Consider the following 22,272-nt stretch of genomic DNA (forward strand, 5'->3'; position numbering starts at 1 on the left):
CACAGTATAGGACCCCACGAAACGTCATGATATAGCTATCGTTTCGACTCCCGAGGATCTTCCTCCGAGCGAGCGGCATGTTCTGGATAGTGCACTGCGAGTTGACCAAGCTGGGGAAGTAGCGGCTAACTGGATATATCGCGGTCAGATGGCAGTACTTGGACGAGATCCTAATACTGGTCCTATCATCCAAGTGCGCCTTATCACCGCCTTTCGTTGGACTGATATATGACTAGCTGCGCGCAGGATATGTGGGATCAGGAGAAGAAACACATAGCAGTGATGAATCAGATGCAGGTTCAGCATCAGGTCCGTCCGACTGTCCTGTGGGAGGTTGCAAAGGTAGCTGGTTTTGGCTTGGGTGCGGTGACCGCCTTAATGGGCAAGGAGGCTGCGATGGCATGCACGGAGGCTGTCGAGACCGTTATCGGTGAACATTACGATGAGTACGCTACGTTTATACTGCATGGCTTTCGTCTCAATGACCGTCATAAATCAGCCAATTGCGGGAGATGGAAGGGCTTTCGACGTCACATCCGAGTATCCCATTACTGAAGGATGTCATCCGAGAATTCCGGGACGATGAACTCGAACATCTCGATACGGCCGTCGAAAACCATTCGCAAAGGGCACCGGCGCATGCCCTGCTGAGTACGGTAGTCGGGGCCGGATGCAAGGTTGCTATAGAACTGTGCAAGCGATTCTAGTAGACTGTATAATATTATGGCGTATACCGAAGTTATGACGATGCTTGTTGCGAGGGTTGGATTCGTAACGATTCGCCCTTCCGCTTTCCGTTGAAATTCCACTTATTCTGCAAGCCAGGCGGGAGGTAAGTACACAGAATATATGCCGAGAACGGTGCGGGCTCACGTCCGTCTGGGAGGCAAGGTATAGGACTGCACCCGGCACTATCACAACGCCGACGAGTGCAATGAACGTGTTCCGGGGGGTGAAACGGAAATGTTTATATGCGTTCTCGCGCTAGAACAAACAGCTCAGACACTTAGAGTGAGCAATACGGCGGCATTCCGTACCATAGAATTCCATTTTTCGATAGCAGGGTCATGCTGTTCAGCCATACTTGAGCAAGCAGCTGCGATGTCACGGTGTCCGACCCACCTTGACCATTTCTACGACGAATCCTCAATATGAAGGAACTAAGCTGTAAGATAGTACACTCACCGTGACCGCCCGCCATGTCCAAAGAGTCTAAGCAAGCCTGCTGAGGGAGGAATAATGATTCTGGAAGGCTCAGGTTCGTACCGTGACAATGACATGCCATCTGTGGCACAAGTTGTTGGACCTTGTTTGGCTCCTCTTAGGATATACCCCTGGTTGAGTGCTCTTCAAGTTCCACGTCCTCATACTGTATTGTCGATCATGGCCTATAATCGTGAATGGGACAGAGGTAAAGACCAGTGGGGTGATACAGGATCTTGGAATGAAGCGGGCGGCAGAGGAAATATCAGAGGACGAGAAGACGACTACTATGGCGAGGGAAAGCGACGGAAGTTCAATGACGGCGTACGAGACTTTTGTCTCTCTACAGGAGGACAGTGCTAACCCGTTCCTTCACCAGGGTCATGGCAATTCGTCTCGATCATATGATGAAGGGGTCTCTGATAACGCCTGGGGGCAGCCCGAGGAGTACTACGACGACCGCTCGCAGAAGGGCCACGCAAGGAAGCGCCTTATGCCTAGTGAAGCAAGTCCTCATGTCATTTTCCTCGGACTCGATCCAGATTTCACCGAGGCGGATGTCTGTCGACTTCATCTTCTTTCCGTGACGCAACCATGACTGAGTGGCCCCTCCCTTGTAGCTTCAAGCGTATCTAGCAAATCAGGGCTTCGCGGTCGAGTCGGTCACCATCATTCGAGAAAGATCAACAGGCACTTGCCCATTCGTATACTTGCTTCCGCGCGTGCATTGACGATTTCTTTCGGCGTTCGATTTTCAAAGGTGCATCCAAGGGCTTTGGTTTTGCCCAGTTCGCGACTGTGGAACATGCCCGTGCCTTCGTCGGCCCGTCATTCCCTTTCATTCAAGTGCCTCCACCGGCATCTCACGGGGCTTCAGCCACGGCGGCTTTCTACAAGGCGGTCCAGACAGGAGCACCACATACGGGGCGACGAGTCAAGATTGACTATTCTCAGAGCGCTAACCCTGCGGAGAAGGGACGTCGTGGCCCCATTCAATCGAATGATGGAACTCGCGATATCGGCAACAGCCAGTTTCCCGTCCTGTTGTTTCGAGGATTAGATCCTTTGTCAGGACCGCAGGCTATATCAATCGCAATGAAGACTTCATCTGGAATCGGTAAAGAGGGCGCCAAAGGGATGAAGCGAATCATCTTGATCAAAGATCGTGTGACAATGGCCAGCTGGGGCTTTGCTTTCGTCGAATTCGTTAACGTGCAGGTAGGTGCTCAGCGTATGTTACGCTTTCCAGATGCTTCATACCTCCAACTAGTGCGCATCAGCTGTGCTTGCGGCTACCATGTCTTCACAGCTACATCCGAACGGCTTTCGAATATCCGACAAGGCCGTCGCTGCTTCTTTCGCCCACCCAGACTCATTCCAGCCTGTTGATCCTATGCGACGCGACGAGGCGGCGATTCCCTCGACGAATGTCCTTGGAGGATCGGAAGGCGGCTGGGTGAGGTACTGGGACGAAGCATCGACCGTGGCTGTCTTGGATTTCAAGGTCGAAGAGCCACCCAAACCTGCTGCACCGACGGAGAAGAAAAAGGAGAAGAAGAAAACCAAAGGTCGGTGGGGCTAAAATATTCCACTAAGTGCGCGAAGTTGACACGCCTGTAAGCCGATGCTGCAGGCGCCTCTAAGAATAATGTGCTTGCCGAGGCGTCGGTCCTCCCTGTTTCCGACAAACCCGTGACTCTGAGCTTTAACAAAGCCGGGTTATCGTTGAACAAAGGCTCTTCGAGCACAGCAGGTACGTTCAAGACGATACTTTTGAACCTCATGCAGAATATCATGCTTGACGTCTTATTTCACACAGTGAAAACACCTGCACCTCTTGCTCTTGGCTTCTCAATGACGGAAGCGGCAGACGACGACGAAGGAGAGGCAGCGGAGACTGCGGCCAACCAAGATCTCAAGGGTTTGTTTCTAATATCGAGATGCGACGCGATATTAGTTGGATATACGCGTTAACGCTGGTGATGTGTAGTGACTGCTACCAAAAAGGTTGCTCCTATGATTGCAAGTAAGAAGGTATGTATCCGTGTACTTAGGGCCGTGGTTTCCAGCCTTGACCAGCGGTACGTACGCTTTAGACAGCAAACAATATCAGCAAATGGAATCAAGTGCAAGAAGAACTGAGCACGTCGACACCTGTGGCGTCCAGCTCGGTGCGTGTCTAGGCCCCCCCTATGCGAGCCAGCCTTGTTTATTCCTTCCGTAGACTGCAACCGTAGTACCCAATGTTGAACCTGCCCCCGTTGCCACAGCTGTGAGAGCAAAGTCCGCTACTCCAGGCCCCCCGGATGGAGATTTCGAATTTGCCGACACGACGAAGATCGCTTGCCTGTTGTGTGCACGCCAATTCAAGCATCTAGACCAGCTCAAGAGGCATAATAAGGAGTCTGACCTGCACAAGGTAATCGTTTCCCAGACCATAGCTAAGGGTCCCGATTGACGGTTGTTCTAGAAAAATTATAAGGACGCTTCTCTGCGAGAGGTCGCTCGAGGGAAAGCGGCGGCACTTAGGCAGGCGGCGTCTGGCTCGGCCTCCACCTCGTCAGAGCCGAAATACCGCGATCGTGCTGCAGAACGGAGGATCATTTACAACCAGCCTGAGGCGCCACTGCCGGAGAATATGGCTAATCCGCACGTCAAAAAGGCTAGATATGCGGAAGGCCCTCCGCCACCGAAGGCAGTCACTCCACCAGCACAGGTGCTGAATCCGGGTCAGGACGAGAATAACGTAGGAAATCGCTTGCTCAAGATGATGGGATGGACGGAAGGGTCTGGGTTGGGCGCTGATGGAGAGGGTCGAGTCGAGCCTATGTGAGTGTTCCTGTCCAATTGATTTCGGTAAGAGAGCCTGATTTTAACGTCTTGCTTCCGCGTAGACAAACTGCGCTGTATGAGCAAGGTGTCGGACTTGGGGCCAGCAAAGGCAAGGATATTACACATCTAACTGAAGGGTATGCAGGCTATGTGAATGCTGCTAAAGATGCGGTACGTCCTTCCTAATATCATCTCGTCAAAGTATGCCCGCATGACTGATGTTCTGCTGACTTTCAGGCTCGGGAGCGATACGGGAGTTGAATTCATGGGTTCTCTTCCGGCTGTTCTTGGCTCAGGATTCGTCAAGTCAAGATCATCTAGCATATTGTTATTGTCTGCACCATACATTTTCTATCCTATGGACTTATCACTCTGTGCGACTGCGTCGAGGGAAGTCTTATCTGTTAGTCTCGCAGCAGCCTGAAGCTGGTAAGCATCCCAGCATTTCCGTGACTGCCAGCCTTTCTGGCATAAGGTATGGCGCGACCCGGGCCAGCTCAGCTAGTCAGGCGTCAGATCAGTGAACGTGGACAGTCTTAGCGCTGCTTGCACTTCATTCTTGATTTGTCGTAATATTCCTTGGTCAAAGGGTCGAGCTTAGACCTTTAGGTCCAACCTCGACTCTCGTCCGAGTCAGATCTTCAGTGCGCTCGTAACTGACTAGCTTTTACGTACGACGCTTGCGTGGTTGAAGTATGATCTATAGAGCAGTGAAGCGTGCGATCACTCCTGATCTTGAGCTCCTTAGGTCATATACGAGTAACCATTGACGCCATGTGTTCTCAATCTCCCACAGCAAGTTGCAGCTATATATCCAATCCCAGGCGAAATTCAGTATCAAGGATCGCGAGCGGTGCATTTCAACCATGGCCCAGTCTTCAAATGTCGAACTGGTGGAAACTTCTCATTCACCAAGCGTTGATACAGCGGCTAAGGACTGTGCAGCAGGTTTGTACCACTCATGATTGCTATGGCACTGGATTACTCATTTGTTGATTTCTATCAAGGTGTTCGCGTCAACGGCGCTGAAGGTGGTCTACGCGAAGCCATATTTTCCGAGGGGACGTCTGCGAGCACCTCACCTACAGAGGTGGCTCTATCCCCCGTGGATACTGGATACGCTGCTTGGACGTTTGTTCGTCTATCCCACCGTGGCTCCTTTCCTCATGTGGCACGCAATAACACCGATCATACTTCGTTAGCTTGGGGCCGCAGCCTTGTTAGACGCGGTGATATGGAGCGTCCCTTGGTCGTACGGTATACTATTGGATACATATCTGCAAGATCCTGCTACAACGACGCAACCCCATGCCACGACTCTGCTGCCTCTCGTGGGCACTTGCTCGTCGGGACTCATGTTCTGTTCAGGTACTTCCATGCCCACGCCGCCAGCACGAAGTATTTAATCTAAGCTCAATGCTTCTAGGAGCTATCATATATCCCTATATGTGTCAGTACCCTAGGCATCGACGTCCCTTGAGGTGGGCTGGTATACTGCTGTGCTGTGCCAGTTTATTCGCATCTAGCTATGTGCGGAAGGTTGGTGCTGCTATTGTAGGTTTAGAAGAAGGGAAGCACTCAGACTTCATGACCTTTAGGTCTGGGAGCTGGTGATGCTACAAGGGGTTCTGTATGCTATTGGGGGAGGTACTGCTTATCACAAGCACCGCATCTCGCGTGACTTGGCTCATTCCTTTTTGTTGTAGCTCTCGCTTATCACCCATGCATATCGTATATGTCAGAGTGGTTTGTTCGACGCCGGGGACTAGCTAACGGCGTACTCTTCGCAGGTGCTATCCTTTCCCCGTGCATGGCGACTCCCCCACTGAATATTGACATTGTATGTCTATAGGTACATCCGCGGGGGGTCTTGCGCTACCATTTATTCTGCCAGCTCTGCTGAAGGCGTATGGTATATTCGTAACGTTGCGGATAATTTCCGTTGCGTCTCTTCTCCTGCTTCTAGCTTGTCATCCCTTCATCAAGCCCAGACTGCCTGAGAGCCGGATACCAGGGCCCGCACCTAGGACCAGTATATCCCCGATACTGGGAGATCGTACTTTCTGGGCCATTCTAGTGGCCAACACTCTGCAAGGCTTTGCGTTCTTTATACCCCTTGTATGGCTTCCAAGTATGTGACGCCTGGAGTGCACATTACTGGCCGTACTCACTTAAGCTTTATTCGGCTGCGGTAGCTTTTGCATCTACTTTGCAACTCAGAACTGCGCTTTCTTCTGCAGCGTTGGCCCTTCTCAATGGTAACGGTCTTGTGTCAGATATACCGTGATCCACAACCACTCACCCCGACTATCGCAGGATCTTCGGCCCTGGGCCCAATGCTTGTCGGGCTGCTGTCAGACCGCTTATCGCCGTGGCCAATCGCTTTGATTGGCTCTGCCCTCTCTTGCTTATGCACTTTTGTCTTCTGGGGAGCGATGCGCAATACTGTCGGGTTGATGTTATTCGGCGCCACTTACGGCTTGGTTGCCGGCAGCTGGAGCACTTTGTGGGGACAGTTTGCCCATAGGATATCCAGTGAGTAATGGAAGTGTGCGAGCATTACCTAGCATAACTCCTCCATTTCCAGAGGGCGATCCTTCACTTAGTATGTCATTATATGGCCTCTTCATGATGACACGAGGACTAGGAAATATCCTTTGTACGCCTATCTCCACAGCGCTCCTGAGTACCAGCATATCTTCGACGACAGCCTACCGGAGTAACGGAGAGCAGGGAGCAACCCTCCACCAAGTGAAGTGGCAGAAGCTAATCGTATATGTCGGGACCTGCTTCGCCGGCGTTTCGATCATTTCTCTAATGGGCTGGGCGAGGGACAGGACTTCGGCGAGAAGAGACCTCGTTTAACTGTTGCGTCCCTATACTACCTTTCCACTGGCTTGCTTTCCTGTAAGACCAGCTGTATGCATTTCTCCGGGGAATTTGCCCGCTGCATTAACTGTGTAGATAACAAATCTGATATGTGAACCCGTCCTTGCACATTTATCAGGGGTTTCCAAGCGTATATAATATACTTCCCTCCAAGCCCATGCGTACGCGTGCGACCGGTACACGACCGTGGCCGAGGATTACTGGCAGGACATGGAATACTTACATGGCATCCTAGTCCATGGGAGGGGGCGGGGGCTGGGCGCGCAGGCAAGGGAACTCTATTGTTCTAATCTGAATCGGTCGTTGGCGCAACAGTTATGATGGAGCAAGGGGGAGATTTTTACGTGGCGTAGGAAAGGGGAATACAGTTAAGGGTATCGAGAGTAATGGGACAGAATAAGCAATAAACAACTAATGAGTGGTTTGGATCATTGTTCGTCCTCATCAGGCGTGGTCCTGGTCTCCTCGGCAGAAGCACTCGTTGGCGGGCTCCCACTATCTGGGTTCCCCTGGTGTTCATGTTCGTCCGGAGCGGAGCCCGTGTATGCACCTTCTTGCGCGGATGGCTCTTCTTCCAATTCATCAACACCATTGATCTCATGTGTCCACTCGGATAGTTCAGGGGACCGCGGGCTTCCTATATCTTCTGATGAATCATTTCCAGATCGTGTACGAAGTCTTCGGCGGGTCCGCCGAGGCATCGAGGTTGCGGAAGGCGACGGTGATATAGGAGCGAAACCGTCCGACTTCAAGGAGGCCAACATGTTCGCGGCGATGGCCGCGGCGTCGGCGCCATCGTTGGAACTGAAATTCAGGCCGCCGTCGAGATTCAGCTCCAGCGGTGCAGGAGGAGGTCGATTTGCAGAGTTATTCGCAGGACGACGAGCACGGCGCGCCCGTCTTCCTACATGATCGCCGTTTCTCAACTTCTCCAGCAAAGTATCGAGTACAGCTGTATCTTCGACCTCTTGGGCGCTGCTGGCTTCGAGAGCTTGCTCTTTCCGCAGTCGGGCTGCTTCTTGAGCTTGTATTCGTTTCTCCCTAGCAGCTCTCTCCTCTGCCACGGACTGGTTCTCCGATTTGCATTTCTGAAGGACATGTCAGAGCAATCCACTAGGTGCGAAAGGGCACACATACCTTGTAAGAAGTCACGAAAGTCTTGAAGATGCCGTAGAACTCCGAGGAGGTCATGCTCTTCTCATCCTCTCCATAATATCTGATTACCTCCGTGAATGTCGTGTCGGCTGCGTTCACGTCATCCGTGAGATCTTCAAGCAGACTGCTTGCTTTGCCGACAAAACCCCACATTTGCCTAGCGTATTCGTCGATTCGGTCAGGGTCTGAAAAGTGGTCTGCGAGCTCTTGGCGGATACGTTCTAGACCGGTACGCAGTTCCGACAAGCCTTTCCGCACGTCCTGGAGGTTTACTGTCATGGAGGAAACGATCAGAACATCATGGTCAACACCTCAAGGACACTGGGTTCAAACCTCGATAAGCTTCCGCAGGTTTGGCCAACTCATCTAAGAAGGCTTCCATGTCCGGCATGTGGTTTGCCACAGTCCGCTCTAAGAAGTGAAGTAAAGTCGTATTATTGACAGACTTCGTGTCTACCAGCTAATGGTTGCGATGTCAGTTAGCGGAGAAAACCTCTGCGAACTGGGACTTGCCTTGTTTATGCTACTAACTCGGAAACCAAACGCTCCTCCCTTGACACCGGTACTATTCATATAGTTACCGATGAACAGGATCAACTGAAAGCACAGGTTGTCTGATGAGACCAGTGGCCACATAGAATAGCATGTAGCACGCACACTTAGTAAATCCTTGAAGTGTTGTGCATGGAAAAGAGCATCTCCCGCTTCACTGAGTTTCCGAGTGGAGTCATCCAATAATGTCCAATGCTCTTGGAATCGGACCTTATAGAGCATCCCTTCTACCCGGGGTGCAAGCCGATCAATTTGTATCAACTTCACCATGAGCCGGTCAGATGGATGTAGTCCTGCGAGCTCCTCTGCATCCGCATTCCGGTAGACGTTCAGCTTACCGACCTAGAGTGGAGTATAGTCCAGTCAAAATTACGCCACAGGAGGTAATGGGAGAACAGACCTGCTCTGGGGTTGGAAGCACAGGTTTCAATTCACTCAAGAATACCTCGGTGCAAAGCTCTTGATTAAACTGTTGAATCCTGCGAGCAATCTCCTCGGGCTCCAGCTGCCTGACACGCTGTATAAGGATTTCTACGCAGCTGTTGAGCCGACATGCGTAGATAAGACACAAGTGGTGCTTACCGACTCGCTTCTTGGTTTGTGGATCAAGGACACTCTTGAGCTCGGCACGTTTCTGCTTGGCTGGATGACTTCAGTAGTGGTATGAGAGCCATGGTAGATGATACCTACCCATCAGGTTCATCACCAACTGCTTGGCTTTGAAGTCCTCCTCAATCTCATTCCAGATGCCGTCGATGCGAAGCCTCTGAATCCACTCTTTCTCCTTGTCGGGTTCTCCGTCATTGAAGACGGTATGCGTGGCTTGCTGCTGAGGCAGCTTATCCCATTGCAATTGCTTGAGCTTCTTGCTGGGCGTTATGGGCATATCCTTACGGGCGGAGAGGAGCATATTCAGATTTGAACCCAACAACATTGATGCACGCGTTGAACCAGGGGCAGAGGACGGAGGTGTGAATCCCTTGCCTGGCGGAGGAGGGGGAGGCGGGGGAGGTATCGCGGAACCAACGGTCGGTATGGAGAAGGCGCCGGGTGGTGGTGGTGGAGGAGGAGGTGGTGGTGGTGGTGGCGGCGGCGGCGGCGCTGACACTGAGCCCATAGAGGGTGGTGGAGGAGGAGGAGGCGGCGGAGGGGGGGGAGGAGGGGCCATGGCAGAAACTCCCTCACCCTCTTCAGGGAGAGGAGGAAGAGTGGGAGAATGTTGTGGGCTACCATCAGAGGACGGCGGACGACCACGAGCTGCCAACTGCTTCCGGAGTTGCTCTGCCAAAGAACCAGGAGGCGCTGAGATCCGCGAGCTATCGACTGAGGTGGTCGAACTGACAGATGTGGGGTGGGTTTCTTCTGTGAGATTCGTATATCCACTTCGACTTGACTGTCGTCCGTAGTCGCTCTCCGCGTCCTGATCCTCTGGCACTACCGAGCCGTCACTCTGTTCGGCTTGATCATCCGTAGGTGGCAATAGCAGATCACCATGCCTCGTAGAATTACTTGGACCCGGAGTGGGTGGTAACTTACGTCTTGGCGATCCTCTTATGCTCCGCGGACTGGACAAGACGCCGTCCCGAGGAGGATACTAAGAAAGTCTTCAGTCTCAGTCAAGGGAGGCAAGGACGAAACACATACTAGCTTCACGCCAGCAGCTAATTGCTGCTGGATCTGTTCCTGCACCATCTCCTCGTCGGCATCCATGAACTGCGACGTTCGGCCTCCTTGAGCCTCTGACATCCGTGTCATCTTAGGCGCCTTAGATCGACGCTTACTCGAATGAGGCCTCCTCCTGATATTACCCGCCTTTGTAGGGCTGCCATCTCCCTGGGCCTCGTCCGTAAGGTCCGAGTCATCCTCCTCACCCTCAACTCCGTCCCTATTCTTTCTCCGCTTCCTCTTCTCGCGACCTTCCAGGATGCTGATGGTCCTATTCCGCTCGAAGTGCCTGTCAAGGTTATCCATGAGCGTCTTTCTGTCCACCCCGCTGCTGTTGTCCAAGATCTTCTCCACACCGTTGCCCACCTCTCTGAGCATCCTAAATAGCTCCATAATCTGTGCTTCCAGCTGGGCGATCTGCTCTTCATACCCGGCCTTCTGAGTGTCCAACTGTCCCTGCAATCGCTGGATTGTCTCCCGCGCCCCCTGGAGCCTCTGCTCCAACTGCTCAGTCCTTGCCTTCAGCTGACCCACGAGACCCTCGCCTCCCTGGGCAACCTCGGCTTCCAAGGCTTGCTTCTCGAGCTGCAGCTGCAAGACTTGTGACCGGTAAGCATTTGCCTCCTCTTCGAAGGCTTTCGCTTGGTCGGCGTTGTTGAACTGCGCAATTATCCTGTCGACCGAATAGCCAAACCTGTGTTCAGCACCTCCGAGCTTGGCATCCATGACAACGTCCTTGACGAGGGTATCCAGCATCTGGTAGTAGTGAGTCATCGTCGGGCCTTCCGCATGGATCAGCAGGAAATGCTGAAGCATAGAAAGCAGATAAGTCCGCGCCTCCGAGTCTTCTGTCTTCTTCAAGACCGCGTTGTACACATCGTCGATGCTGCTCAGGTTCTGCAGGGTCTGCTCATCCAGACGTTCGCGCAAGAGCGCCTCGTCCTCCTGGATCATCTCTTGGAGCTTCTGCATCTGCTGGTCAAGTGAAATCACGTTCAGTTCCCGACACAGCGCTAGGATCCGCTGCAGACCAGCAGCTTCCATTTGCGAGCGCTGGTGCAGGCGGACGTCGGTGTCTTCGACATCTTCGAGGAAGGAGTTGACGAGCATGAGATTGGCGAGCTGACAGGCACTTTAGGAACCGTGGGGCAACCAGGGAAAAAAAGGCTTACGCACCACATACTCGTTCAGACCGCCGTCGAGAGCGCCGGTCTTCTTGACCTCTTCACTTGCACCGACGAGAGTACCCATCTTACCCCGGCCCTGTAACGTCCTTTCCCAGGTCTTGAACCAGTATGCATAAGGAGACGGCGGTTCACCATTATTCTTACTCAAGTCCTCTAGAGCGCTGAGAACGTGGTTATAGATATAACCCTGCTTCCAGTACGCGAGAAAAGTCAGGGTCTCCGCTATAATCCGGCGGGTGCCTAGATGGGGGCTATTCATGCTAGAGGCTAGTTGGGTGACCGTGGCAGAATGGGCAATCGCCTCCTTCGTGCCCAGCTGTAAAGCGAACTGAGCGTTACTATCCAGAAACGAATAATGTGCCCCACAAACTTTGTTGTTCAGGATCTGCTTCAGACATTTTGCCGTCTCATATTCCAATTCCGTATCAATCTCCCTCCTACACTGCGTATCAGCAACAGGCCAAGCGTATACGACGGACGACAGCGAACCTGTTCATGCCTTTCTTGGCGATATGTTGCAGTGTCTGCGCCAGGACAGATACACCGCGCAAGTCGAGGAAGTGTTGAAACCACCTAAACACGTAGGGTTGGGACGTTGAATGTAAACGAAATCAGAGACACGCACCCTACTTCCCCGCTCCGCAGAGACACGAGCAGATGCGATATCTGCTTGGTAGTTATGGTGTGATCCATGAACTTCTGGACATAGAACTCGGGAGAGCCTTCCTCAATGAGAGTAGGCTGTCCGGTGGCCATCTGCCTCCTCGTCTGCTCCTCCCGCTTCTTCTCGTCCTTCCGGCGCACCTGCTCGTGGTTGACGACAAGCTGCCACTTCTGGTCGATGGATATAGTATCTGGGATCTTCACGCCCCGAGCCTCGACGACGTTCTCGAACAGCGCCTCGATCTCCTCGTCGTTTTCCGGCCGAGGGAGGAAGAACTCGTCCTTGTCCTTGTGGTGGTGATGCAGGCCGAGCGACAGATGCGAGAGGTGCCCGTGCGAGTCGAACGAGGAGAGCGAGGGGGCATAACGCGAGCCACGGTTCCCGTCTGAGCGGGTCGTCATTCCGGAGGCAGGGCGGATGGTAGCGCTGGACGTAGAGGCGGAGGGCGTAGATGGCAGGGCATGCTGCGCAAATTCCGGAGTCCCAGGGCTCCTGTGATCCAGGGATGACGAAGACGAGGACGCCTCGCTGCGCCTCAGGTGTCGCCCATTCGTGTATGACGGTGTCTGCCTCCCGGAGCCGGAGGTCAAGGTGGTGGCAGAGGACGACGCGGAAGGCACGGAACTGTTGTACAGCGTCGTCGAGTCCGTGCTGAACATCGAGTTGCTGGGAGATGCTGATCGGGCATACGGGTGATTCGGCTGGACATAAGGCTGAGCATACACACGGTCTCTCTCCGCCTTCGACTTGGCCAGGGTGGCAATATTCAAGGGCGTGCCAGTAGCGGTGAGAGTTGGGTTAGTGATAGGTGCGGATATGTACGGGCCCTGACCCTTGAGTCCCTGCGATCCCGTCCCGACTGGAGCTGGAGAGCGGGGCGGCGGCGCGAGCTTGTCATACGGCACGGAGCGTTCGTTGAGGTCCTGGCCCGAGAGCGAGGAGCCGCGAGGCCTGCCCTTCTTCCTCCCGAATATGCTGTCCATCTGGGAGAACTGCGAGAGAGGAAAGGCTCAGGAGCGGCGCGGCGGACAGATCGAGACCAGTCCGTTTCAGGTTCCGGGGTTGGCTGACAGTCCAAAGTAGAAGTCCGCGGAATGAGTCGTGAAGATAAACAAATCAGAAAGACAAAGCCAGAGTCATAGCCCAGAAACAACGAACGCAAGCAGAGGACCAGAGGAGGGAGTGATGGAATGGATATCTTCTTGTTCGTCGTTGCCACCGTTGCCGGGTTCGCGACAACAACTGTCAACAACGCGTATCCCAAGTCCGAGCCTCGAGGTTACTGTACGATGTCGTTCAAGCCGACGTCGTCGTGCTCTTTATTCCCAGTCTGTGTTTCCTTGACTGGAAACGCTCGAGTATCGCAGAGCCAATGCCAATGGCGATGTGCTGGACATATTGTAGGGGATGACAGCCGTTCTCGGCTTAGACCCGCAGGCTCTTATACCAGCGTTCTTGGGACGCCGTGCTTATAGGTCGTCACTACACGGACAACCTTCTTGAGTTCAAATATTCCCCTATACTCAGCTTTGTGGGGCATTTGACATAGGTTGGCCTTCATGAACTGAAATGAACGATCAAGTTTCGATCAAGGATGAAGGATAGAGTCTGAGGCCTTGAGTCCTGAGGAGTCACCCATGTCCGGGTTATTTCAGCTATTGTCCGGTGCGTACTATCTCTCCGGTTCTGTTTCTGCCGCCTGGGACCTGCTGTTGCAGCTTTGGCTTGAGAATCGCTCGAGGCTTGTGCAGCTGTGACGGACTTGAATGATTGTATACGGACATTTTTGCTTCGTTATTGCCATATAATGAGAGCCTTCACTCTGTATACTCGACCCGTACCGGCATGCGTGCGTAGTACATTGTACATTCCTCCGCGCAGTCTGAGTTTGCCACAATACCGAGGCTGGAAATCACCGGAAAAGGAAAACGGACTGCCAAGACGAAGCCAAGAAGGGCACAGCCACCTCCGCGCCACCGCCGGCAAGAAAGCCTCGCGTCGGGGTGGTTGCTTCCAGCCTTTATTCCGTCAATCGTTTCGTTCGTTCCAACCCCCCGTCTTTCGCTTCAGCTGCCCCCTCTTTTGCTTCGTTGACCACGACCTTCAGCCATGTTCTCTCGCACGCTCGCATTTTCTCTGTCCCTCGTCGCCCTCGTCGCGGCCCAGGAAAAGTACGGCCCCGCCGACCTGCAAACCGAGGCGAGCCAGGCGCACCTCCAGCAGAGCGGCATCGTGCCCTCCCTCCTGCCCAGCTTCAACCCAGTCGGCTACTTGAACGTCACCTTCCCGGCTGTGGGGCCCATTGCGCCCGGCCAAGCTCTCTCTGAAGACCGTACGTGCCCGCGCGAGTCTGTTGCCGTCCTATGGCTGACTTTGCTCTCCTAATGCGTCCTCGTGTCGACTTCTGGCTGCTTGACGATATGCAGAGGTCCATGAGCAGCCCAGCATCGTCTTCACCGCTGCCAACTCCTCCAGCACCTACAACGGGACCACCACCGTCATCATGGCCGACGCGGGACCCGTTGGCACGGACGAGAGCCAGGGCCAGACGAGGCACTGGCTCGTCTACGGCGCCAGCCTCTCTGGTGGGCCGCCTTCTCTCCAGACGTTTTACACATGATGCTGACATAGGCGGCGCAGGCAACGGTCCGTACACCCTCGACACCACTACGGGCACGAACGTCACCGAATACGCTGGCCCTGCCCCTCCCCCCGGCAGCGGTGCCCATCGGTGAGCGTGCTATCCTACCGTACCCGCTCGCAGTACTAAGCCCTATGGGAAGCTACGTGATCATGCTCTTCGAGCAGACCGACAGCTTCAACGAGCCCGGCGACGCCGGCACCGGCGTGCAGACCTTCAACCTCACCGGCTACATCCAGGTATATGCCCTCCCTTCCCATCTATCTCCGCCCAAACGCTAACCCACGTTGACAGTCCAGCGGTCTCGGCCCCCTCTACGCCGTACGCACCCTCCAAACCTTGCTGGGAGCTCACACTAACGCTCTTCTTTAGGCGACATACTTCACCGTTGAGAACGGCACGGCCACCGCCACGCCCTCGTCCACCGCGCCCGTGCAGACGTCCACCCTCCCCGCCTTCCAGGCCGTTTCCGGCTCCGGCACGGGCACCGCGAGCGGGTCAGGCCACTCCCCCAGCTCGACCGGCGGCTCTGGCTCTAACGGCGCTGCTTCGGTCAAGGTGAACTTGGCTGCTGGGATGCTTGCGGCGCTTCCCCTGCTCGGGGCTGCGTTGTTGTAGACGCCGAAGTGAGGGAGGAGCGTTTTGTATCTTGGACACGAGTTACGATGAGTAACGTCCGCTGTAGCCTCGGCAACGAACTTTAGCATATCGCGTCGCATAATAGTATAGCTTTGTATCGTTCTTGTGCACAAGTTTAGACGAGCCTTCCCAAGGGCCAGTGGTCGAGGAGAGAACGGTCGTCCGGGCTTGCACCAGACGTTCACGGCAGGAGGCCTATCGGGCCTTGCGTTGCGAATTTGCGATGGCGCGGACGGTAGCCATCCGTCCACGTGTCGGCGTAACGTTTGTAGGATATGAAGAAGCTAAGACGGACGACGGGCGGCCGAGGATGCAGCGGTCAAATCCACGAGGATACGGTACGGTCCCACGTAGGTACCCTGCATTGTTTCGGCGCCGGGTGAAAGGAGAATCCTCGAGCTCGAGCTCGTGGCTGCCAGGCCATGAATGTCCGAAGAAAGGAGGGCATCTCGTCGTGTTCAAGTTCCTGGCGCGTTGTTCTCGTAAGAAAGACGACATGAGTCTGCCCGCGGGGAAGTGGACCATTCGATGAGGTGGTCAGCAATTCCGAGTGCCTTCAAGTTGTCGGTGGCCTAGAGAGCCTCAGACAGCGGGGAGGACTGTCGGGCTTGCATTGCGCGCGCGATGGCAGTGAAAACAGTAGGGAAGTCAATCATCGACAAATCGACCTAGCTGCTAGCAGGGCAGGACGAAGACACAGTGGCGACCTAGAGCGGGAGCAACGTCGACCCACCTGGTATACTTGGTGCATACCGTCCAACATAAGTACCTTGAATCTCCAGGCATCGCGAAAAAGTAGGATCCTCGTCATGGGATGGATCGCGAACAAGAAGAGCGCATACAACCATCCCCTAGAGAGCGTGGGTCCGGCGAGAGCCTGGTGTTGATCTGGAGGAAGGTTGTGGGGAACCAGCCATGATATCTACGCTAGATACCATGAAGGTTCGCTGAAGAGACCGCAAGGCTGGCGGCCGGAGAAAAGATTTCACAGTTGAGGAGAACTGCCTGAAAGGTGTCGAGACCGAACCGTACAGGACACATGAACAGGGGGGACCCGTGGCCACGGCCGGGTAAGTAAGCTCTGGAGGAGGGACGTTCGCGATACCGAAGGGAGTCGCAGGCGTGTCAGCAGTGCCCGCCAGAGGGTAAGTCGCGAAGCGGAAGACCGAGATACTCGTAGACCTCGAGTGCGCTCAGGACTTAAACACCACCCCGTTCCCTACCTGCAAGCCCAATTCGATCCCTGCATACAGTCTCTAACGTGAGTCAAGCAGAGTAAGCACGGACTTCATCGCGGCGAGGAACGCGCCTCGACGCGTGAGCAACCATTCACACGCGGGACCGCGTTCCTCTCCGTGATGCATCCACATTCACGAAGAGGAGGAAAAGAAGAGATATCATTGTTTGCTCACCTTGCCATCCGTCTCGGCTTCACACTCGCATTAACCGCGCACGCCTACAAAGAACGGTAAGTAAACAACATTCCAAAGTCCAGGAGGTAGACAACGAAACTCACCCGAGTCGACAGAGAAACCGCCTCGGTCTTGAGGACAAACGCCCTCCCCACACGGGGGCCCCGCCTCCCGCGTTCGCCCAGGCCCGCGCCCCAGAGCAGGCCTGGCGGGCGACCGCGGGAGGTGAGGTCGCGTGGCTGGGACGGAGGGGTCTGCCACTTACTCGTGTTTGCTGGGGTGGGCGGGGTTGGGATCTGTAGAAGGCTGTAGCTTGTTAGTGGTTAGTTAGCGGAGGTGTACCTGGAGAGGAGAGTGAGATGTGGGAAGTGTATAGCGGGAATGTTGTGATAGTCTGGAAGCAGGGGGGTTTAGCGGTTGGGAGTGTGTGTGAAAGATAGACTGATAGCAAACGTACCGTAGCTTTCCGAGGATCTCTGCGGAGGCTAAGCTGAAAGGATAATACAGACGTCATTAACCCAGAGATACTGTGTGAAGGTGAGTACTGGCGGCGGGCAGATCAATCACGGGTCACGTACCAGTATCTATTCTACTCCAATCCGTCCTCCTCCAGACCTCTACTGGTAACACCCTGGATACATGCGCTGTGTATATGGGTTAGCACGTGGTAGGGTACGAGGAAGAAAGAAGAGATGTTACGAAATTTGCCAGAGCTGAAGGAGTGCTTAACGAATTGATAAGGAGCTGCACATCTACGAGTAGCACATACCCTATAAAAGGTTAGCCACAGTCACAAGAACAATGAAAGGAAACACGACGTCTCAACGCCCCATCACCTTGCCCACACGCCTTATACCCCACGTCTTCATCTGTAGGAGAATGGACAGGTGAGCAACCGAACATGAAGACAGAGGGCAAGAGGAGAGGTTACGCGTCGTCACTCGCTCACAACATCATACCCTCGCATCATCCACAGCCAGATACAGAAGAAACCTCCAGCGAGTCAATCCGAGAACAAAACACAGGCTCCCGAGCGCCCCAACTTACACTGCGGGAGGCGGTTATGAACGGGCTCGAGATCGCCTTCGGATACAAAAGCACGTGAGGCAGCCCCCATCCCGGTACCTGTCCATCATCCTTCCACCTCGACTCGAAGTGCACGCGACGCGGGGCCCCGGTTGATGAATCGGACCTATCAAAGCTGAGAGGCTCGGGAAGGTGGACTGGTCAGCCAACACGGACACGGACATAGAACATGCCTCCCCCTTTACAACAGACAGATCAAGATACAAGCCCCAGCACTCGCTTCCTCACCGCGCGACCACTCCTCAGATCGCCACCGCCTGTGCCCTTCGAATCGCGTTTCTTCTGCACACAAACTTCTCGCCGCCCTGAACGGTGAACACCGCACGGACATTGACGACCTCCGCGAGGTCGCCCTGGCACTCGAAATCCAAAGAGAAATCGTACTTAGCGTCAATAATCCCGTCGTCGTCCTCCACAGGGGCTTTCTCCTTCCTCTCGCGCTTGAAGAGGCTCTTGAAGACGGAGGGGGCCTTGGGGGTGGGCGCGGGGCGGGCATTCTGGGGACCGGCCTGGATCATCTTGGGCATCGACAGGCAGCGGTCGCAGTTGGGGTGGGGGCACTGCATAAAGGTAGACATGTTTAGTGTGTGTGTGTATGGGTGTGTATGGGTGGTGGGTAGCTGGTAAGGCTAATCCTCGTGAAAGCTGGGTGCGCAGAATGCAGCAGAAGGCGACTATGAAAGTTCCTTGTCGGTCAGAGGCAAAGACGCGTCCATTTTATGTTCCTCGAGCCACGGCTGACTTGCACGTCGCGGGTGTGGCTGACCAGCCGTCCCGCACCGTCCGGGCCAGCCGCAGACCGTGGCGAGCGGGACAGACGCGATCGACGAGGCGCGCATCGCGATCTCCGGCCATCAAAAGTAAGTTGCCGGGGTGCTTCTCCAGATCCGGATCGGGGCCGACAACGTTGTGGAGCATCAGTCTCCGTCTCAGGGAAATGCAACGTTGAGCTGCCTCACGACTTCAGTGACGTCATCGTTCTTTGACGATGCTGGAGTAGAGTGATGCAGTTTAGCTAGTCCGAGTCTTGCACCTGATCCTGTGTTTCCACCATCGTCCAATTTCATCAAACCTTGTATCATGTATAAGAGCGGCATTTACAGGCCACACATTTATCCCAAGAACAAACACAATGATGCAAAATCCACTGACACCAGGACTCCTGTTGTTCTCCCAGGCTGTTTTGCTCCTTGCTGCAGCCCAGCAGAACTACTCGTACAATGATCTCCAGATCGAAGCCATCCAAGCTCACTTCCAGCAGGCGGGGATTATCCCGCCCCTGCTTCCCAGCCTCAACCCCCTTGCCTGGATCAATGTCTCTTTTCCTGGAGTTGGGTCTGTCAGCCCGGGACAGGTCCTGAGTCTCGACCGTACTACGTCTCCTTGCTCCTCTCAACCGATATGATTGTTAACTCGTATGACGGCTTGCCGTGCTTTTGTGTGTAGAGGTTCGGCAACTCCCTAGTATTGCGGTGACCTTCGCCAACGAGAGCGCGCTCGCCGCCTTCAACAACACCAACACGACCGTGATACTCGAAGACGTCGGTTGGCCGGGATTCAACTTCAGCCTCGGGCAGACGCGGACGTGGCTCGTCTACAACGCGGTTCTAACCCCAGGCGCTGACGGTGAGCATGTACTCATACTGGCCAAGACTTGTCGCTCATTCGTGTACACGTTGCTAGGATGCTCGCAGTGCAATTCGTCAGACCCCGCCATCCTGAACACAGCGGGCGGCACGACCGTGACGGACTACGATCCGATAGCGGTCTTTGGCAATGGATCTCACCGGTATACACATTGTACCTAATTTTAGCCCGCCACTGAGCTGCATGTCTTCCAGTTACGCGCTGCTGCTGTTCCGACAAAACGAGAATTTCAAACCTCTGATCACCCATATCTCCAATCCTGTGGACTTTACCCTCGCGAGCTTCCTCAATGTAGCACTCCCTGTTATCCCCACCCACACATCTAACTCCTTTCTCTTCACAGGATACACACCTCACGCCGAGCGATCTCTACGCTGTAGGTGCACCACCGTTATCCACGATACAGATGGCCAATGACTATTCCCTAGGCATTCAACTTCGATCTGCAAAACGGCACCGCAACGGCCTCTGCCGCCCCCACGTCCTCCGTGATCACGTCCACTCTTCCCGCACACGCTGCGAGCACCCTCTCCCCGACGTACTCGACGTGGCTATCGAGTCCTAGCTCCGGGTCGTTTGGGTCTGCTCAGCCGACGCAGAGTGGTGGTGGCAGTGGGGGTAGCAGTGGCAGCGGGACAGGCGGCGCAGTCGGGGTGAGTTAGTAATGTGTTTCTAGCTATGTACTTTCGCTCAACGGGCTGCATGCTGATTGCACGATCTGTCGTAGGTGCTTGAGATAAGCAGGGTGTTGATGGGACTACCGGCCGGAGTGGTTGGTGCGGGGTGGCTCGCTGGGTTCCTGTGAAGTCCAAACGCATGTATTCGATTATTCCATGGACAATGCGGACGGTTGGTTTGACTTCGGCTTGATTACCTGCTGTCCGGTCAGTTCTTTGCCTATTAATAGCACCGACTCCACAACACTCGATCTTGACGTTAAGCTCCCGGTGATTTAATTGGCCGCTGTTCTCACTGCGGTTTGATAAGTGGGGAAGGATGATTGAAGGATGACGCCAGGTATTAGTAGTACTGTCTCCGAGTCTGATCGTGATGCAGCACACTTATATATTACTGCCTCCTCCAATCACTAGACCTCGCGCTGTACTGCACGATGCTACACCCTTTCGCTGTCGTTCTCATTATCACTATTCAGCTCTGGCTGGCGTCAGCCCAAGACAATTATACCTATGCTGACCTCCAGATTGAGGCGATCCAGGCGCACCTCAAGCAGGCGGGTATAATACCCCCGCTGCTCTCGACTATAGATCCTATCGCCTACCTCAACGTGTCGTTCCCCGATGTTGGGCAAATCAGTCCAGGACAGCAATTAACTCTTGACCGTGCGTTTTCACCTCCGCCATATGTTATTTGCAGTCCTTACCTATCTCATTGCATCCGCAGAAGTCGCGCAAGTGCCTAGTATCAATATCTCCTTCCGCAACGCCAGCGCGTTGTCCTGGGCGACTGAGGCAAAGGCCATGGTCATCATGGACAATGTCGGCTTCTCTGGGTTCAACTTCACCCAGTTCGACGGGGAAGTGCTGTCGTGGAACGTCTATGATGCCGTGGTAGCTGGCGCTGACGGTGATTTCATCTTCCTAATCTCGGCGTTAAGACAACTTGAAGGGAAGACTGATGGCATAAAACTTCTAGGCTGCTCTCCTAATTGTTCGAGCCAAGATCCATGGCAGCTCTCCTTTGCCAATGCTATGACCGCTGTGCCTTGGAAGCCGTTCCAGTACCGGTAAGCCCATTGCATGCTCTTGCTGCTGGGACGAGGGCCATATGTAACCATGCCCGCAGATCTGTAGTGCTATTGTTGAAGCAGAGTCCCGACTTCCAGTATCATACACCTCCGGAAAGCAGTGCATATGCGTTCAACCTTGCAAGTTTCCTTGACGTGCGTCATATTCTACTTCCCTTCTTCCAGTCAAACCCCGTTGATGTGCCTTATGTTACCAGTCCACATTTCAGGGGCCAGAAAGTATATATGCGGTGAGTTTTAAACCATCTCTTAGCTTGGGATTGACGACTTGCAGCTGATGCGAGACAGGCGTTCTATTTCGACGTCGTGAACGGCACGTCTAACGTTTCTTCGTCGCCGGCACCTACCTCGCCGGTCATCACGTCCACGCTACCTGCACACGCTGCTTCCACACTGTATCCCACAATACCAACATATAGTTACAGTGGCACCTCTGCGTCTGCTAGTAACGGCCCTACAGCTTCCTCCCGGAGCGTAGGTACACGGCTGTATCCGGAACTGACCTATATTCTTGCCGCGAGCTTACTGATACTGATCTTCTCTTGATCTACTTTTTGGAATTTGGGAGATACTTTTCAATCTGTATCTCTCATACCCTGTTCATTGCTTGTAGCACCTCCTGCCAATGACCGGATTAGGAAAGCCCCTTGCCTTTTTCGGTGATCCTCTGAAGATACCCGCACGTGATGCATAGTTCCTTCTTCCTCTCACCACGAAGTGCGAAGTGCCTGTAGACGGACCGCCGATACTGCCGGTCAAGAATAAACAGGCCCTTGTGATGTGCTCTCTGGACGTCATTCCACTGAAACATGTTTCCGATCCCGCAGTTCGTCGGTATAAGTACTGGAAAGCTATGGGAGCACTCGCACGGGCCTGAACTAAGGCCCTTTGGTGTATCTTGAAGATGATGCGCTATCTGCGTGCTCTGATCCTTA

The 22,272-nt window shown here is 54.2% G+C and overlaps 8 protein-coding genes across 8 annotated transcripts in view; 5 read left to right on the plus strand and 3 right to left on the minus strand.

The window, feature by feature from the left end:
- The window catches only part of GLOTRDRAFT_35734 (COQ7-domain-containing protein), a gene marked incomplete at both ends in the record, with an annotated part of 2,098 nt that extends 1,391 nt beyond the window's left edge, over positions 1–707 (plus strand). The window contains 2 exons of the mRNA XM_007864660.1: positions 247–446; positions 500–707. Coding sequence (XP_007862851.1) covers positions 247–446; positions 500–707 — 408 coding nt within the window. The remainder of the gene's footprint in view (positions 1–246; positions 447–499) is intronic.
- A 32-nt stretch (positions 708–739) lies between these two features.
- GLOTRDRAFT_126980 (uncharacterized protein) lies at positions 740–1,201 on the minus strand (the record flags this gene model as incomplete). Its single annotated transcript, XM_007865456.1, has 5 exons — positions 740–814; positions 874–984; positions 1,038–1,070; positions 1,123–1,133; positions 1,186–1,201. The coding sequence occupies 5 exons, from the start codon at positions 1,199–1,201 to the stop codon at positions 740–742; spliced, it is 246 nt and encodes an 81-aa protein (XP_007863647.1).
- A 159-nt stretch (positions 1,202–1,360) lies between these two features.
- On the plus strand, positions 1,361–4,426 carry GLOTRDRAFT_72949 (uncharacterized protein). Its single transcript, XM_007865457.1, has 13 exons — positions 1,361–1,527; positions 1,583–1,762; positions 1,824–1,907; positions 1,975–2,421; positions 2,474–2,771; positions 2,825–2,956; positions 3,023–3,124; positions 3,194–3,237; positions 3,300–3,374; positions 3,428–3,622; positions 3,674–4,032; positions 4,098–4,206; positions 4,273–4,426. The coding sequence occupies exons 1-13, from the start codon at positions 1,384–1,386 to the stop codon at positions 4,294–4,296; spliced, it is 2,193 nt and encodes a 730-aa protein (XP_007863648.1). The 5' UTR covers positions 1,361–1,383; the 3' UTR covers positions 4,297–4,426.
- Positions 4,427–5,122: 696 nt separating this feature from the next.
- On the plus strand, positions 5,123–6,726 carry GLOTRDRAFT_4613 (MFS general substrate transporter; the record flags this gene model as incomplete). Its single annotated transcript, XM_007864588.1, has 9 exons — positions 5,123–5,170; positions 5,238–5,403; positions 5,462–5,574; positions 5,634–5,682; positions 5,742–5,825; positions 5,888–6,166; positions 6,231–6,293; positions 6,352–6,570; positions 6,623–6,726. Coding segments are annotated over 9 exons (1,125 nt in total), but the record flags the coding sequence as incomplete, so codon positions are not given.
- A 626-nt stretch (positions 6,727–7,352) lies between these two features.
- On the minus strand, positions 7,353–13,303 carry GLOTRDRAFT_114898 (uncharacterized protein; the record flags this gene model as incomplete). Its single annotated transcript, XM_007865458.1, has 14 exons — positions 12,109–13,303; positions 11,973–12,056; positions 11,854–11,920; positions 11,473–11,799; positions 10,276–11,418; positions 9,322–10,225; positions 9,214–9,273; positions 9,032–9,162; positions 8,737–8,973; positions 8,593–8,676; positions 8,413–8,539; positions 8,062–8,351; positions 7,598–8,012; positions 7,353–7,570 (listed from the first exon to the last, which is right to left on the minus strand). The coding sequence occupies exons 1-14, from the start codon at positions 13,128–13,130 to the stop codon at positions 7,353–7,355; spliced, it is 5,109 nt and encodes a 1,702-aa protein (XP_007863649.1). The 5' UTR covers positions 13,131–13,303.
- An 859-nt stretch (positions 13,304–14,162) lies between these two features.
- Positions 14,163–15,553, plus strand: GLOTRDRAFT_120200 (PEBP-like protein). Its single transcript, XM_007865459.1, has 6 exons — positions 14,163–14,479; positions 14,574–14,732; positions 14,788–14,878; positions 14,931–15,027; positions 15,083–15,109; positions 15,161–15,553. The coding sequence occupies exons 1-6, from the start codon at positions 14,257–14,259 to the stop codon at positions 15,404–15,406; spliced, it is 843 nt and encodes a 280-aa protein (XP_007863650.1). The 5' UTR covers positions 14,163–14,256; the 3' UTR covers positions 15,407–15,553.
- Positions 15,554–16,278: 725 nt separating this feature from the next.
- GLOTRDRAFT_91884 (uncharacterized protein) lies at positions 16,279–18,503 on the minus strand (the record flags this gene model as incomplete). Its single annotated transcript, XM_007865460.1, has 9 exons — positions 16,279–16,432; positions 16,840–16,883; positions 16,944–17,135; positions 17,182–17,233; positions 17,297–17,324; positions 17,418–17,483; positions 17,696–17,708; positions 17,887–18,031; positions 18,220–18,503. 9 exons carry the CDS (start codon positions 18,501–18,503, stop codon positions 16,279–16,281), a joined length of 978 nt encoding a protein of 325 aa, XP_007863651.1.
- A 554-nt stretch (positions 18,504–19,057) lies between these two features.
- GLOTRDRAFT_91885 (uncharacterized protein) lies at positions 19,058–22,031 on the plus strand (the record flags this gene model as incomplete). The annotated part of the gene is made up of 13 exons (XM_007865461.1): positions 19,058–19,295; positions 19,372–19,551; positions 19,609–19,714; positions 19,767–19,863; positions 19,916–19,948; positions 20,001–20,225; positions 20,300–20,348; positions 20,664–20,912; positions 20,947–21,316; positions 21,376–21,472; positions 21,503–21,567; positions 21,622–21,811; positions 21,951–22,031. 13 exons carry the CDS (start codon positions 19,058–19,060, stop codon positions 22,029–22,031), a joined length of 1,980 nt encoding a protein of 659 aa, XP_007863652.1.
- Between the last annotated feature and the right edge of the window lie 241 nt (positions 22,032–22,272).

This window comes from Gloeophyllum trabeum, assembly GCF_000344685.1.
Source record: "Gloeophyllum trabeum ATCC 11539 unplaced genomic scaffold GLOTRscaffold_00003, whole genome shotgun sequence".
Classification (NCBI taxonomy): domain Eukaryota; kingdom Fungi; phylum Basidiomycota; class Agaricomycetes; order Gloeophyllales; family Gloeophyllaceae; genus Gloeophyllum; species Gloeophyllum trabeum.

Excerpts from the sequence above, each read along its gene's own strand:
- GLOTRDRAFT_72949 (XM_007865457.1), top strand. The coding sequence starts at position 1,384 with ATGGCCTATAATCGTGAATGGGACAGAGGTAAAGACCAGTGGGGTGAT. Across the intron at positions 2,957-3,022 it reads AGGCTCTTCGAGCACAGCAG|TGAAAACACCTGCACCTCTT; the intron begins GTACGTTCAAGA and ends TATTTCACACAG. Across the intron at positions 3,238-3,299 it reads CTATGATTGCAAGTAAGAAG|ACAGCAAACAATATCAGCAA; the intron begins GTATGTATCCGT and ends CGTACGCTTTAG.
- GLOTRDRAFT_120200 (XM_007865459.1), top strand. The coding sequence starts at position 14,257 with ATGTTCTCTCGCACGCTCGCATTTTCTCTGTCCCTCGTCGCCCTCGTC. Across the intron at positions 14,480-14,573 it reads CCAAGCTCTCTCTGAAGACC|AGGTCCATGAGCAGCCCAGC; the intron begins GTACGTGCCCGC and ends GACGATATGCAG. Across the intron at positions 15,110-15,160 it reads GTCTCGGCCCCCTCTACGCC|GCGACATACTTCACCGTTGA; the intron begins GTACGCACCCTC and ends GCTCTTCTTTAG.